At 43.0% G+C, this 16121-nt stretch overlaps 1 protein-coding gene across 1 annotated transcript; it reads right to left on the reverse strand.

Annotated features, from left to right (window-relative positions):
* Window positions 1–1613: 1613 nt before the first annotated feature.
* FGA (fibrinogen alpha chain) lies at window positions 1614–10612 on the reverse strand. The gene is made up of 6 exons (XM_065405326.1): window positions 10562–10612; window positions 8649–8777; window positions 6974–7157; window positions 5723–5868; window positions 2696–3812; window positions 1614–2323 (listed from the first exon to the last, which is right to left on the reverse strand). The coding sequence occupies exons 1-6, from the start codon at window positions 10610–10612 to the stop codon at window positions 1614–1616; spliced, it is 2337 nt and encodes a 778-aa protein (XP_065261398.1).
* Window positions 10613–16121: the final 5509 nt, after the last annotated feature.

Genomic DNA, 16121 nt, shown 5'->3' on the forward strand with positions numbered 1-16121 from the left:
GGCATGGGTACCCACTCATTTTCTAACTTGTTAAAGGAGGGCTCCCATTCCTAAGTGTCCCTTTTCAAGGAATATTTTAGAATATTGCAATAAGAGTTTGTGTGACTTTTAAAAAATTCTTCAATGTAGTTGAGGTAAATGATTAAGTTCAGCAAATCGCCACCCTGCACTTAAGCAGGGAGGAGTTTGGCTGGCTGGCCGGGAGAAGAAGGCAATGCTTTTTGGCTTGGGGGAGGAGGGGAGACATAAAGCTGCTGAAAGAGCAGCCAGCATGGTAGATGACTTACCACCTAGGAATGATGGGTTTAAAAAGGTCAGCTGGGCCTGGCCACTCCCTCTTCACTCAGAACGCAACTCTTTATTTAAGTGTATAGCGGATGTTCAGTGCAGGTACTCAATAAATTAAGGCACAAAAGAACGAAAAAATGGCTTGGAAAAGGAATTAAGGAGAGGTGCTTGGTAATTGAGCAAACCGGGGGCAGTTGGGGACTCCTATGATTGGTACAGCAGGGAGCCAACCCCCGCATCATTATAGTCCACCTTAACCCCTCCTATGAGGGGGTGTGGTTGGTAAGGTCCCTGCAAGGGAATTGCTGGAGGGACCTGGATGAAAAGGGGGGGGAGCTGGTGAAAGCCCCCCCTCCCACTGGAATTGGCTGGAAGTGGTAAGTTCCCAGCAAGGGAATTGCTGGAGGGATCTCGATAAATGGGGGGGAGGGAGCTGTGGAAGCCCCCCCCAAAAAAAATTGTCTGGAATTAGTAAGGTCCCAGCAGGGAATCTGCTGGAGGGACATACATTTTGCACCTGTACTGCACACATTTTATCCACCGGGTTAGTCCCAGACATCTGTCTAATAATAAAGTTGCAGCCTGATTAAACCCATATCTAATGTCTCCTGTCATTCTTTCGGCATAGCCAGACAATGGTATGTCTTAAAAAGAATGTGGAATGGAAAGGGACTATTATGGGAACCAGCTGGCTTGTTGCAAAGCACTGTTCAAATTCCACCTTTTGATGTTATTTGATTTTTTCTGTGTATTGAATGTAATTCTTGATTTCAAATGTGATCTATTGACCCCAGAAATTATCTATCTATCTATCTATCTATTAGCTTGCCCCCTCCGAATTATCAGCAAGTTGAACTCCAACTATGTCCTGAAAAAATCACTGTATATTAGTGTATTTTTTATTAATTAACTTCTTCTAGAATATCGGTAACTGAGTAGAAGAGACCAGCAAGCTATAATCATTATTTGACTTTATCACCTTAAGTGTATGTGTTTGCTTAATTTGTGAAAATACTTAACAAAATTCAGCAGAGAAACACTTTCCCCATCGAAATATATGTTTCCTGAAATCCTGTAATAGCTATGCTTGCTATAATATCATAGCTTTATTATTCTTTATAAAGATTTATAAAACTTGACATTTTTTGCAAGCTGTATTGGTTGTGAATAAGAAGACAGAAGAAATGCTTTTACAATTAAACAATGTTTATTTTTTTAAAGCACAAATGTGTCTCAGTTGCCTTCAGTTTGATTGGGTAAAGACACACCATGTATTTTGAGGTATATTAAACAAAAATAAAATAATCTGTCTTCCTGTAGTTTGCCTACTGGGTTTCTATGGGCCTGATTTTCATTCTAACAACTTTGAGAGAATAGTCTGAGGCTCTAAATGGTATCCAGACCACTCCATTTTCAATCTCATAAGGAACATTGTTCCTTGGATCATACTGGCCTCCTCGGTAGTAAATGCCGTTGAGATTAGCAGCTTGACAGTTGTTGTACCACCAGCCCCCTCCATACACTTCAGCACAGTTCTCCTCCCATTGGTCGCTGTCCCTATCAAAGGTGCTGAACTTCATGTTAGCATGTGCTGTGTATTCACTACCTTCCTCCACTGAGCCTATGATCAGTGCATCCCCAGCTGTCCCCTCATAAGCAGAGACGCTGAGGACATAGCCTTCTGACTCAGAACCTACATGTATATTATATTCTGCATAAGCATCATTGCCAGCCCAGTCCTCTAATTCGACTCGAAGGACAGTGTCCTTCTGGGTCAGTAAGTGGATGTTTTCATTGCCCAGCCAGAACTCTCCTTTCCCTTTGTCATCCACGCTGCCGAAACCTTTCTTGTAGTCTTGCCAGGTCCGGTTAAAATTCACTGATCCATCCAATCTCTGTTGGATCAAAAGCCATCCTCCCAAAGTGGTCTGTTGGTCGCAATAAACTGAAAAAACTTTATCGGATCCTGCTGGCTTGATTCTGAAAATGCCACTTTTGGCACCAGAAGTGTGTTTCTGGCGGACATCATCACAGTCTAAAAAAAAAAGTTGATCTGGTTGACAGAAGTTATCGGTAAAATTTTACATAGGCTCATGGGAATCCAAACAGTAATAATGTTGAGGGGAACTTGCTAACCATAGTTTGGGAAATGTGCCATGCAACATTAAAAAATAGAGTTTACATGCAATTTAAATTGCAGATAACATTCTCTGTGCAATTCATTTAGTATCCAATTATTGATATAAAATTTTGTCTCTACCTATCCTAAATGGCAACAAACAGACACATTGCTTGCATTGTATAATCAAATTAAATGGATTGCAGTGTAACCAGCATGTCAGTTTGATTGTGGACTGAATCTGGCTCTGCTAACTCAGGATCTATTTTCAGTCATGTGGATGGATACCTGTCCCAGTGTAGCTTGTTCCAAGCTTCTCTCCTCCTGTTCTCAAGCTGCGTGCCCGAAAGTCTGGGGTATCCTCTCCACTCTCATCATGTTGCAACCCACCTAACTCCTCAGTCACTGCTCGGCTCTTTAGCAATTTGGTTTCAAAAGTGGAGCCACCCTTGTTGAAACTAGTAGAGCTGCTACTGCTGCTGGTCTTTATTGTCTTGGAATGAGCCGAACTGCCACTCTGAACTTTGCTGGAAGGGACTCTAGGTGTGTCAAAGACATCCTCTTCCCCCTCCCCTAGATCTGTGAAACTCTCCGACCCTCCAAAACTCGTAGTGTGACTAGCAGTTCCACCACTGCTAAAACTTCCAGTTCCAGTTCCACGGTCAGTGCCACTAGTGCTTGTGTAGGTGGTATGGAATTTGCTACCAGTAGACCCAAACCCTGGGGTAAAAATTTTTTCAAATTCTGGGGTTAAACCATCAAAGTCAGGGAAGTCTCCTCTCTCACCCTGAGAGGTCACTCTGACATTCAAGGTGCCCCCGTGCTCTGCTACTTCTTCCTTCCCTAAACCTTGAAATTTGGAGCAGTCAGAACCATCAGATGAAGTCATTGTTTCAACAATCTCTTCTCTAGGGCCTCCAGGACCAGTAATAATTTTTTTGGTGATAGTTTTGGTACATGTACGGTGGATTACAGAGGAGCTAGGTCTTTCTCCCAAACCACCAGATGCCTTTCCATAATCAGAAGTCACTATTTTGCCATCTCGTGGTCCTCCACCTACACCTGATCCTACTGAAACATGTGAAGAAGTCTCTACTGAGGAGCCTTTTGCCTCTGCTTCTGGCCGTTCTAGGGTCATCACAACCTGTTTAATATCATCAAGGATGGTTAGCTCTTGGGTTTCTGGCAGACGCAGAGTTTTATAATGCCCAGGAACAGTAGAGTCCTTCAGTGGCCTCATTTTCAGCACCTTCAAGGAACTAGTTTCAAGTTCAGACTGCAGATTGATTGAACTGGCCTGTGTGAGCTGCTTCTGGATGTTTTCATAGCTCTCTGTGTCCACCTGGTAACTGAAACTTTTAGCACAGGATCCTTTGCAGGCACGTATCTTAATATCAATGTCCACCTTTACAAGAGATAGAGAGAAATACATTTGTTTAGATGGTGATCCCTGTCTCTTTCAAACAACTCTCTCTTTTTACCAGAGTGAGAACTCTGGTGATTACACTAGAGCCCACTGCCTCTCATTCAACTGTCTGTGCTCCAGCCTACAATTGAACTTGGGCTACTCCAAATCTCAGTCTTTAAATCTGAAGCACCAAAGATCCACTGATGGTTACAGCATGTATAATTGGCAATACTGGAGCCCTAGAATCATCCCTGCAAGGGCCCAATTTTTGCCATTCTTATTCACACTGTGTAGTATGGTCCCACTGATTTCTGTAGGAGTCTCCTGGAGTAAGGTACTACTCAGAGCAAGGCAGAGTGGCAGAATTGGGCCCTTAGTAGAGAAGGGGAACCTACAGTATACCTGTCAAAAAATCACATGCCTATACTTAGGGCCCTACCAAATTTACGGCCATGAAAAACACATCACGGACCGTGAAATCTGGTCTTTTGTGTGCTTTTAACCTATAATATACAGATTTCATGGGGAAACCAGCATTTCTCAGATTGGGGGTTCTGACCCAAAAGGGCTTTGCAGAGGGGGTTGCAGTATTGCCACCCTTATTTCTGCACTGCCTTCAGAGCTGGGCAGCTGGAGAGCAGCGGCTGTTGGCCAGGCGCTCAGCTCTGAAGGCAATGCTGCACCAGTAGCAGTGCAGAAGTAAGGGTGGCAATACCAAACCATGCCACCCTTACTTCTGTGCTGCTGCCTCCAGAGACGGGTGGCTGGAGAGTGGCGGTTACTAACTGAGTGCCCAGCACTGCAGGCAGCAGCACAGAAGTAAGGATGGCAATACCATACCATGGCATCCTTACTTCTGCGCTGCTGCTGGCAGCAGCTCTGCCTTCAGAGCTGGGATCCCGGCCAGCAGCTGCCACTCTCCAGCTGCCCAGCTCTGAAGGCAGAAGTAATGGTAGCAATAACCTTGCTACAATAACCCTACAATAACCTTGCGACCTCCCCACAACTCCTTTTTGGGTCAGGACCCCTACAATTACAAGCCATGACATTTCAGATTTAAATAGCTGAAATCACAAATTTTCCGATTTTAAAAATCCTATGACTGTGAAATTGACCAAAATGGACTGTGAATTTGGTAAGGCCCTAACTCTACTGGTATGTATAATGGTGGTGGGAATAACTGGTTCAAAGGAGTGACTGATGAAAAGAAGAATTAGCCTCTGGATCAGGGTTCAAAATGATGTTGCTCGCCCTGCTTGGTGAGCCAGGACATATTTTGGCAGGCCATCATTTTGGTTTTGCTCCTCAGGCTGTCCTACTGCTGCCTTACAGCCACTTTGTGTTGTCATCAATGCAACTAGCTAATCAAAAGGCCAAAGTTCTTAATACAAACATAGATGGGCTATACTCCAGCTGTGAGAGCCCAGAAGAGAGATGAGATACTTTTATAGGTGCTCCCTCCTACGCTAGCTGCTCACAAGTCTCTCATCAGCCACACCTGCAGCTCCTTGGAGAAGGAGGAGCATCACTCACTGAGGCCCATCAGTGCCAGTTGTAGGGAAACGCAGCACTAACTATTCTTGTTTCCTGCCCGAGAGAGGGCAGTAGGCAGAAGCTCTCCCAGTAACACAAGAGGAACAACTACACAGACAATAACTCAGAGGGAGCCTACAAGCCTGCTAAGGCCACAGGGGCATCTGAATCTCACATAGGAGGATCTGAGCCTCATTGAGCAGAAACCAAGCCTATCAGAGTCTGAGGGGACATCTGTCTCATATAGGCAGAGTGTGAAATTATTGGTCCATTTTCTTTTCAGCTGCAGAATTCCTCTGGATGTAAGGACTGATAGGTCCTGTTTTTTGTAGCTGTGCTTTGGAAATAACAGAAGTTACATGACAGTCACCTACCTCCAAGCGCTTCATCTCTACAACCTGATCTCGGATACTGTTTTGCAGTTCTTTAATCCTGTTTACTTGGACAAGAACTTTCTGCTTTAATGTCACAAGTCTCCTTCTCAGATCTTCTGAAACTTGTCCATATTTAATGTCACTCTCTGGAACAGAAAAATGTTCTTGTCAGCCTCATGGGAGATTTCTCCCCCAAGAATAGCAGATACAAATTAAATAAATAAAAATCAGAAATACATTTACAAGGATCCAAATTAACATGGAAAAAGATCCATTTAGAATTTTAAGTATATATGTATACCATAATATTGGATAGGTAGAAATTAGCACAAGATTTTATTTTAGTTAAGAGTCTTGTTATTATGTATGATCTGCCTTTTTGATAATAAGCAGTATTGTAGCATATTTATTTTAATTAAATATTAATTGGTTGTGCAAAATAGTGCAGGAAAGGAACCTAGTGTGTTCTGGAAACATTAGCCCAGCTGTGCTGGAAAGAAAACAACACATTTTGATTCCTTTTGTAGGACAGAATTACCATTTTTAAAAAAGAAAATATTGCAATAAACATATGAAATTTATGTGGTTGAAACAAACGGACTATAATCATGAAGATTTTAGATATGTGAAATTAGATACAAGATGCAAATATAGTCTTGCTTTTGCACAAATATTTTTCTTGCAAAAGTATAATTCTGAAAAGGAAACATCCATGTTTTCAAAAATAATTAAGCATTCTCTTCTACAGGGATGCAGCAATAGTCTCAAAACTATGGTAAAAGAACAAGTGATTTTTTAAAAAAATCAATGAGAGTTTCTCTTTCAAAGGGATTACAGGATTCAGCCCCATGTAAATTGCTGTGTTTGAAGATCCATACTGCAGAAGACTATTGTTGTTCTAATTCTGCACCTGCCATAGCCAACAGCTGCTATCTCTCCCCCCAGGCCTGCTTTCGAAATATTTCTTTCAGATATAGATTTAGGGCCTGATCCTGCATTTCTTGCACACTCAAAAATCTCATTAACTGCAGGAAAGGCATAAAGTACAGGTCTTTAAGATGTATTATTCCATTTCTATGTAGTTACACTAACATAAAACTGGTGCAATCCGGAGAAGAGTCAGGCCCAATATTTTTAAGTCATGGTGATCTTACAAGAAGGACAAAGTAAACCTGCTTTCAACTGGCTGCTTTTAGCAGAAGTTAACATAACGTTGGTATATATTTTAGAACAGCGCATGTTAATACTTACCGTGGCCACTGGCCACATTTCCTTTCAGGATGTTAATTGTTTCCACAGTTAACACGTTAGATTTTTTGTACTTGTTTTCATTATCTAACAACAGGTTCCTAATTCTTTGTATTCTGTGATGAAAATCTTTATCAGTTTCATCAATCAACCCTTGCATCCTGCAGCCTGAAGGACATTTGTGACCCTAAAATGAGCAAAAATGAAAGATAAATATCTTTAGTATTATGACTACCAAGTTTTGTACAAACCTGGAAACCCACTAATGAGCTCAGGGCCAGATTCTGCCTCATTCCCTCATTTATCTTACATATTCCACTCATTCCACTATTAGTCCAATTATTTTCAGTAGAAGAGGGATGGTCTTGTGGTTAAGACTCTGGACTGGGACTCAAAAGACCTGCTTTCAGTCCCTAGCTTTGCTATAGATTTCCTCTGTGACCTTGGAAATTTAAGGTGGGGCTGATTCTTCATCCTGTTACATCGGTTTTACAATGGTATATTTCCATCAAAATCACTGGAGTTAAACCAGTGTAAAATTGCTGTGATGGAGTGGGTAATCAGGCCTTCAGTCTCAGTTCCCCATTTGTAATATGGGGATAATGACAAACCCTCCCAGAGGTGCTGTGAGAATTAATTCATTATTCAGTCTGAGGAAGAGTGGCAGAATCTGCACCTCTATAAGAGAAGTTTGCCTAAGAAAAGCAAAATGTTCCTAGAAAACCAAGGAAATTTGGAAACATGCCAAAGTACAAATGGCAAGTTCCCAGAGGAGGATTAAGATTGAGAGGACTCAGAGGAGCACAAATTACTATTTTCAAAGCAACAATCACTATACATAATGCTCATGCTCTTATTGGTGTTAATGGCAAAACTCCCATTGACATCAGATGGTGTAGGACCTGACCCCTTATGATTGGGTGCTTATACAAACACACATCCAGTCAATCAAACAGTGTGTATATTTTACTGAACATTTTGTCATCAGATTTTATATAAAGTAACTTCTTTTTGTTCTTCCTTTCCACATTTCTTTCCTGCCAGTAAATATTCCTCCCCACCACCACCCATTTAGTCCTTGGGTATCAATACTCTTGAAAATTTCCCACTCTTATCTGTTCTTTCTCTTTAAGGCACTTTTCTGATTCTGTCTTTCTCTAAACTTACTTCAATTTCTTTTTTCCTTTCCTTTCTCCCTCTCTTTCACTGGCTCATTTTTAATTTCTCTGTGATCTTCTCACCCTCCTTGCTCTATCCCTTTGTCTCTTTTTCCCTCTCTCCACACAAAATGCTTGGAAGTGGGAGGCTCTGTGCCACTATTCGCTTGGCACATGGCAAAGGGTAGCCCTGCAGCACTCACTGAGCCTGGATCCTGGTGCTCTGAAGATCCAATAATGAATGCACTATTGGTGATATAGTGGATTCTAGTGGTGTGGTGGTGGGACTGTAACTATGAAAACAACTCTGATGCACTTACAAGTACTTTGCTGACCCATGAAGCAGTTTTTCCTGAAAATCAGGTAAAACAGCTGTGATAACTGATGCATTACAGATATACCATGTCGGATCTAAGATATATTTAGTAAACGTTCATGGCACCAAGGAAGTGTAGTACACCTAAGGTCCATTTGAGTAGCAGTGATTAGCTAAGCTTTCTGCTTCCCTCCTCTTTTCTTACCCAGTCATCATCTGCACAGAAAGGCCAGCTCTTATCCTGTTTGCACTCGGATTGGATTCCATGTTCCATCACCCTCGGGCCACGCACACCTCCTCCCTCCTTCAAAAATGTGCTATCTTCATCTGTTGCCTGCCATAGAGACAAGGGAAAAAAGCAAAAGTGAGATTAGTTTTACAGACAGCAGTACAATGAAGTAATAAAACTGAAGTCACTGAACATTCTATGAAACAGTTAGCCTATGGCAGAAATAGGCATGTGGAAAAATATAATCAGTCAGTGTAAGTAATCTAGTCCATAAGTTTCCTGCATGAAATTGTTTTGTTTTGTCCAAATAAGAGTCTCCTTCTAATCTAGTTAAAGCATATGACTATGGTATTGGATGATGCTTAAGATATTTTTAATAACAGAATGATTAAGCATGCATTTAATATTATATGTTTACATAAAAACAGCTGCTTTAAACTGAATTGATAGTCTTTTAATTAAGCCCCTGAGTGTCTCTAAAATAAACCTCTATTTTCAGTCTACACTTTAGGCTACAACTAGGCATAGAAATGCTATGTGGTGATCTCTATTTATTATTTCTGGTGGTTTTAAATTACAAGGGGTCAAAATTGTTTATAACTCTTTATTGGAAGGCATAGCTTTAAAAGCACAGGAAAATAATACTAATATGGTGTCTGAGGGAGGAAATAAACATACCAAGATTTTGTTTAATCCTGAAAGAGGAAAAAGTCCTTGTTCACCAATTCTAAATCAAAATGTCATAAGGATTTTTGACCACGCATACTAATCTTTGTTCAGGAAAGTGATCACAGCAATATTTCTATTTCTCTAACAGATAGTACAGATGTCTTTGGGAGGTATCAGGTGTCACTGGGTACCTTTGACCACATTACAAATTATCAAAGTAGAATAAAAATTAACTCAGAGATGAGGAAGATCTTAGCTTCCAGAGCCAGCTCCTCAGTTAGTTTGGGGTAAAGTCGTTGAAATCAACAGACTACTACTGATTTACACCAACTGAGGATCTGGCCCATACATATCTTTAATCTAATGAGCAAAAAAAAAAATTAAGTTCCTAAATATGTTCCATGGGCTTTTAAAAATTGACTTTACACACAAGTACATGATAGATTGTAATAGCTCCAAATTGACCCTTTCTGTTCCATCAGATGACCCACACACACTCTGACTTCTTCATTTCTTTCAAAAAGAATAATAAGGAAATGTGTATATAAGAATTTACCAGAGTATTATAGGCTGAATCTTAAACTAGCCAACAACAGGTTTAAATTAGCATAGCTGGGAGTTAAGGCTACTGCTCTTCTTATTGAAAAAGATATTACTCCTTAGCTCTCCTTCAGCCTGACAATGCTGCCACTGAAATCAATGGCAATGTTCCTATTCTGTGCCTATGTACTACAGCAAAGATGGGACCAAATTCTGACTCATGTACAACCAGAGAATCCCACTGAAGGCAACTGGGATCCAGGGGTGCAACTGAGAGTAGAATTTGGCTAATAACATCTAAAATCCCACACAGTGCTTGGAGACCTCTGTACCTAGGTGCAGTGGAATAGGTTAAGGACTTACAGCCTCACCTCTGAATCTACTGATTATTGGCCATTTATCTTCTTCGCGCTGCCAGATACTTTCAGCAAAATTCATCTCCAGTGCTTCTTGAGGAACCAGATTGGCAATAAAATGCAGAAGAGACTCAAGAGGGAAGGGCCAGTAATGAAGTGGTTAGGGTAGGCTTGTGTGCGTGTGTGTCTGTGTCTTTTTCAAGCTATGTCATAACCAAAGAGTATTTGTTTTAGTTTGTTACGTGAATATTCATTCAATCAAATGCCCTTTTTTCAAAAGAGAAAGCCAAGATATCAAAAGAGTCAAATAAAGTGAAATCATACCCAGACTACGCTGAGGCACAGCCATGTGCCCAAGATCCTCAGAAGTATCATCTTCGGTGGCAGGCTGAGGAGGAGTCTGACAGAAAGGATACCTTCCACTTGGTTTTTGGTTCATTTTAAACCTTCCTGAACTGCTTAGATTAATCATTATGTTCTCTTCTGTTTGAAGAGTTGCATGCAGCACGCCCCCAGTTGGTTACCTGAGGCCTCTTGCACAAGCTCCTGAGTTTGTTTGCTCTAGATAAGTTTGTGCAATGCCAGCCTGGGGGTGGGGTAGAACCCACATTCCAGGAAAGAAATTGTCTACAGCTTCATTTCTGGTAACTAAATTTTGGAATAACGTGTATGTAAAATAGCCAACAATACTTAACCACCGGAAGATATTCATGCTGCAAATCTGGTATTTAAATAGCATAATTAAGCAATCATAAAATCATAAATTTGTCCTTAATTGTATGATTATCTTCTGTGGACTTCAAAGTCAATGGGGCTACTTATTGCAGGAAAGGAAGCAAGATCATAGTCTAATAAATGTTAATTCAGGATATATATGGTCATCGACATAAACTAATTACTGAGGGATGTTTCTATGGACGTCCCATGCTCAGCTCTGCCATTTTCATAATTCTGGGTCAGTCTCATCCTGCGCTCTTTACTCAGACAAAATTCCCATTGACGTCAAAAAAGGACTGAAGAGCGGACCCTAGTTGTAAAACTGTGCTGTTTACACATTTATATAATTAAACTGTATTTGCTTAGTATGAAATGTATATATCCCCATGCTTTATTTTATCTGGCTACTAAAATATAATTTAAATTAAGAAAAGAAAAAGTAGAAGTTGGGTCTGAAACTTTTCCCATTGTTTTCAACTTGCACTGCTAGATACAAGATACAATATATGGCTGACCAAATCTTCCCTGAGCAAGTGTCCTGTGTTCTATGTTTTCCACTTGATTCCTTTGAAATAAACATTGATTTATAAACAGCAATTGTACAGCAGCTTAGTACCTCTGAATCGCTGGGAACAAATATAGAGGATAAAGCTGTCTCCTAATGACACCCACTTTTATGTAGACCATACACTTTAAGAATCAGACATTTTTAAAGGAAAGTATGAAGAACAGAAAATATAAGAACAGTCCTATATTATGAGATAGGGCTAGGTGCTGGAGGGTTATTTCTCTCAAGTCATTTTTTCTGCTGGGGAAATAGGGATTGGTTCAGTCTTATTTAGTATTGCTGATTTAATGGCAATGTAGTTATTCTTAGTGCATAGTTTCATATTTTGATTGAAGTGGGAGCTTTAGCATAGAAGAAATATTTTTAGAATTAGTACATCCCATTTAAAATCCCTGTAGTGCGTGATATGGTGACTTATTGCAATCATATCAATATGTGTAATAATACCAAGGAAACCCTTTAACGAATAACCTGGTGGCACAAAAAGTTCTTTCAACGTGTCTGTTTATTCAGTAGGTATTCGTCTATGAAGGCTCTGTTGTATTATTAAATGTGCTTTGGCTGTCACACAAAAGAAAATATATTCATTTAGAATTTATGCTTTTACTGGTTCACCTTTTTTATATTTTGCTTTGTAGGTCTTTGGAGTTTATAAATCACATAGGACTCCTGGCAAAGTTATTAAGATCCGGTCCATGTGGACGTTGCTACAGAATTAATAACGATGGTTCATCAGTTTATATGAAGTTGTATATTGAGCAGAGACATGAGCATATTTTAACTGTAAGTCCAACACACTAGCAGTTTATAAACTCTGCTGGTGAAATACTGTGCTTGTGGTGTTTATAAACTTCATTGGCTGAACCTTTCCTACTGGATTAAAGAAGAACTGGGTTCAGACTGGATAACAGATTTGCATTTGTCCTTAAATAGTAGGAGAGTTTCTCCTTCACTTATGTATATTCCATGTATCTCTTCCACTCATCTTTGGCAATGACCTGTTTCTTTCAGTTAAGAGGCAGAACATTATCAGCTGCCATAATAACTTAAGAGCAGAGCATATGCATGTGTCTTTGCCGGAATTGGATCTTATTCTGTGAACTCCTCTATATATGAATCATGTCTTTCTATCTGTGGTTCTGGGTGCCACTGGAATATAAAACAAAGATGATGATGATGATAGCTATTTCAAAACAAAACTTAGAATTTTTAAGGATGTGGGGAAAGAAGTAAATATTATACTGCCTGTCAAATACTTGACAGCATTTCTTTTTTGGAACAAAAAGTGTCACCAAAATATAACAAAATCTAGCATATGCAGATGTGGGACTATGCAGTTTAGAAAGTGAATAAAACTTTCTCTTGTGTTTTTAAAACTGCACCACACTAGGCATTCACAAACATCCCCACCACGCTGAAGCTGCACCATTGTATCTGTGTGCCATCCTGTAGCACCATGTTAAAACTTACTGCTAACTGCGTGCAACGAATTTAATTCGTAATAACTGCTTCTAATTGATCCAGCAGTCCTTTCATGTTCCCCTTCTCACCCTCTCATTTCTTATGCTCCTGCTTCTCCTCCTGTTCATTGTTCCCTGAGGGGTCAATTCAACTCCTCGTGAAAAAAGGGAGTTGAACTGAATCCTTTATCTCCTTCTCCCATTCTTAACTTCATGCACCATTTCATGCTGCTCCTATGACTGTCAACAAAGGGCTAGATTCACACAAAGGGACTTTGGTGTTGTAATGCCTAACTCCTAGGCACCCTGCTGCCTTGTAGAATTCTCAGCCCTGAGTTAGGTATCCGGGATGCCCATACAACACCTGGGGAGTGCTGGGCATCTAACAAACAGATTCTCAGAAGCCAGCAAGCTGAGCAGGGAGGTGCCAAAGCTAGACAGGAGTGAAATGCAGAGGGAAGGGACAGGGTTCAAGCCACCAACCACAATGGAACTTAGGTGCCCTAACCACAGGGCTATTGGGTTTTCTGGGACACACACCCGGCCACAAAAATTACTGACCTGCTCACTCTTGGCTGGGGCCTGATCCAGTATATATACGATCCAGCAGGTGTGGTCTGAGCACACCCACTGAATCAGGACCCCAGGTTAGATAGTCAGGGGAACACCTAGTTTGAGAATTCCATCAAAGACCCAGGAAACAGTTGAAAAAGGGGAACAGAAAGGAACAGCAGAGACCCAGTGAGAGTTGCCAGGAGAGAGCTGCATGAGACTGAGAGAGAATTGCTGAGAGCTGTTGGGAGAGTGCTGCAGATGAAAACTATCAGGAAGAACTGACCAGAGTGGAGAAATCCTGCCGAGTAAAAGGCCCCTAAGTAAAAGGGAAGAACTCAGAGAGGCAGGCTGAGCCCAGGAACAAGAGTGTTGATTCTGGAGGGAAGTTTGAATGAGCAGGGGTAGGACTCACAGGCAAAGGGGAATGGGGAGTGGAACACTGCAGGGACCAGAAGATGTGAGTTGAGGGCTGTGGGAGAAGAGCAGCAAGAAGAAAGGACAGTTACCTGTTCCGTAACTGGCGTTCTTCGAGATGTGTTGCTCAGGTGTATTCCACAGTAGGTGTGCGTGCTCGCCACGTGCACCAGTGCCGGAAGTTTTTCCCTTAGCAGTATGCATAGTGGGGGAGCCCTGCTGTGACCCCTGGAGTGGCGCCTCTATATCACGCCATAAAGGGGGCTGCGCACTCCCCCCACCCTCAGTTCCTTCTTGCCAGACAACTCCGACAGAGGGGAAGGAGGGCGGGATGTGGAATACACCTGAGCAACACATCTCGAAGAACGCCAGTTACGGAACAGATAACTGTCCTTTCTTCTTCGAGTGATTGCTCATGTGTATTCCACAGTAGGTGACTCCAAGCTATACCTGATGGACGTGGGTAGGAGTTTAAGGGTTACCAGGGCGGAGTACCGCCCTACCAAACCTGGCGCCATCCTGCGTTTGGGAGACGATCGCATAGCGTGATGAAAAGGTGTGGACAGAGGACCATGTAGCAGCCCTGCAGGTGTCCTGAATAGGGACATGAGCCATGTAGGCAGCCGACGAAGCCTGAGCTCTCGTCGAATGAGCCTTCACTAGAAGAGGCGGGGGTACCCCTGCCAGGTTGTAACACGTGCGAATGCACGAGGCGATCCAGCGGGAGATCCGCTGGGTGGAAACTGGTTGTCCCCTCATGCGCTCAGCCGATGCAATGAAAAGCTGAGGGGATTTCCGGAATGGCCCAGTCCGGTCTAGGTAAAAAGCCAGCGCTCTACACACATCTAGCATGTGTAGGCGTCGTTCCTCATTGGAGGAATGGGGCTTGGGACAGAGAACTGGTAGGAAGATGTCCTGATCCATGTGAAAAGCCGAGACTACCTTTGGCAGAAAGGCTGGGTGCGGGCGGAGCTGTACCTTGTCCCTATGGAAGACCGTATACGGGGGATCAGAGGTCAGGGCCCTAAGCTCCGAGACCCGGCGGGCTGAGGTGATAGCCACCAGGAATGCCACTTTCCATGATAAGTGGGACCAGAAACACGTGGCCAAGGGTTCAAAGGGGGGGCCCATGAGGCGGGAGAGCACTAGGTTCAGGTCCCAGAGCGGGACCAGGGGTCTGGCGTAAGGGAATGCCCAATCCAGACCTTTCAAAAACCGGGAAGTCATGTGGTGGGAAAATACTGACTGACCAGACACCGGAGGCTGGAAAGCCGAAATTGCCGCTAAGTGTACCCTGGCGGGCGCCAGTCCTTGGGTCCTAAGGGACAGGAGGTAATCGAGGATGAGCTGGAGCAATGTGGATGAGGGGGAGGAGCCCCTCTCCCTCGCCCACGTGGAGAACCGATACCATTTGGCCAGGTAGGTTCGTCGTGTGGATGGCTTCCTGCTCTCCAACAGAACTTGCCTACCATCCTCAGAGCACCTCCCCTCCTCCTCGTTTAACCATGGAGCAGCCACGCTGTCAAGTGAAGCGCGGCCAGGTTGGGGTGGAGGAGGGATCCTCCCTCCTTGGAGAGGAAGTCCGGTCAGAGCGGCAGCCTGCGCGGAAGGGCCACTAGAAGTTGTAGGAGGGTCCCATACCAATGTTGATGGGCCCAATCCGGCGCTATCAGGATAACCCTCAACCCGTCTGCCTTCACTTTCTGTAGGACCTTGTCTATCAGGGGGAAGGGCGGGAAGGCATAGAACAGGCAGCCTGACCATGGAATCAGGAACGCGTCCAATATCGCTCCTTCGCCCCCTCCTGCCCTGGAGCAGAACTGAGGGCAGAGGCGATTCTGGTCGGTGGCAAAAAGATCCACCTGGGGAGTGCCCCACTCTAGGAAGAGCTGCCTGGCAACCTCCCTGTGGAGTGACCACTCGTGCTGTTGGGAGAAAACCCTGCTCAGGCAATCGGCTCGCGTATTGCACATGCCAGATAGGTGAAAGGCCCTCAAGGAGATGTTGTGGGCTATACAGAACTCCCACAGGTCTAGAGCTTCCTGGCACAAGGCCGAGGACCTCGTGCCCCCTTGCCTGTTGATGCAATACATCGCGGTCGTATTGTCTGTGAGGACTCTGACCATCTTCCCCCGCAGATACCGGTGGAAGGCTATACAGGCTAGGCGCA

This window comes from Emys orbicularis, chromosome 5 (genome assembly GCF_028017835.1).
Source record: "Emys orbicularis isolate rEmyOrb1 chromosome 5, rEmyOrb1.hap1, whole genome shotgun sequence".
NCBI classification, from domain to species: Eukaryota; Metazoa; Chordata; order Testudines; family Emydidae; genus Emys; species Emys orbicularis.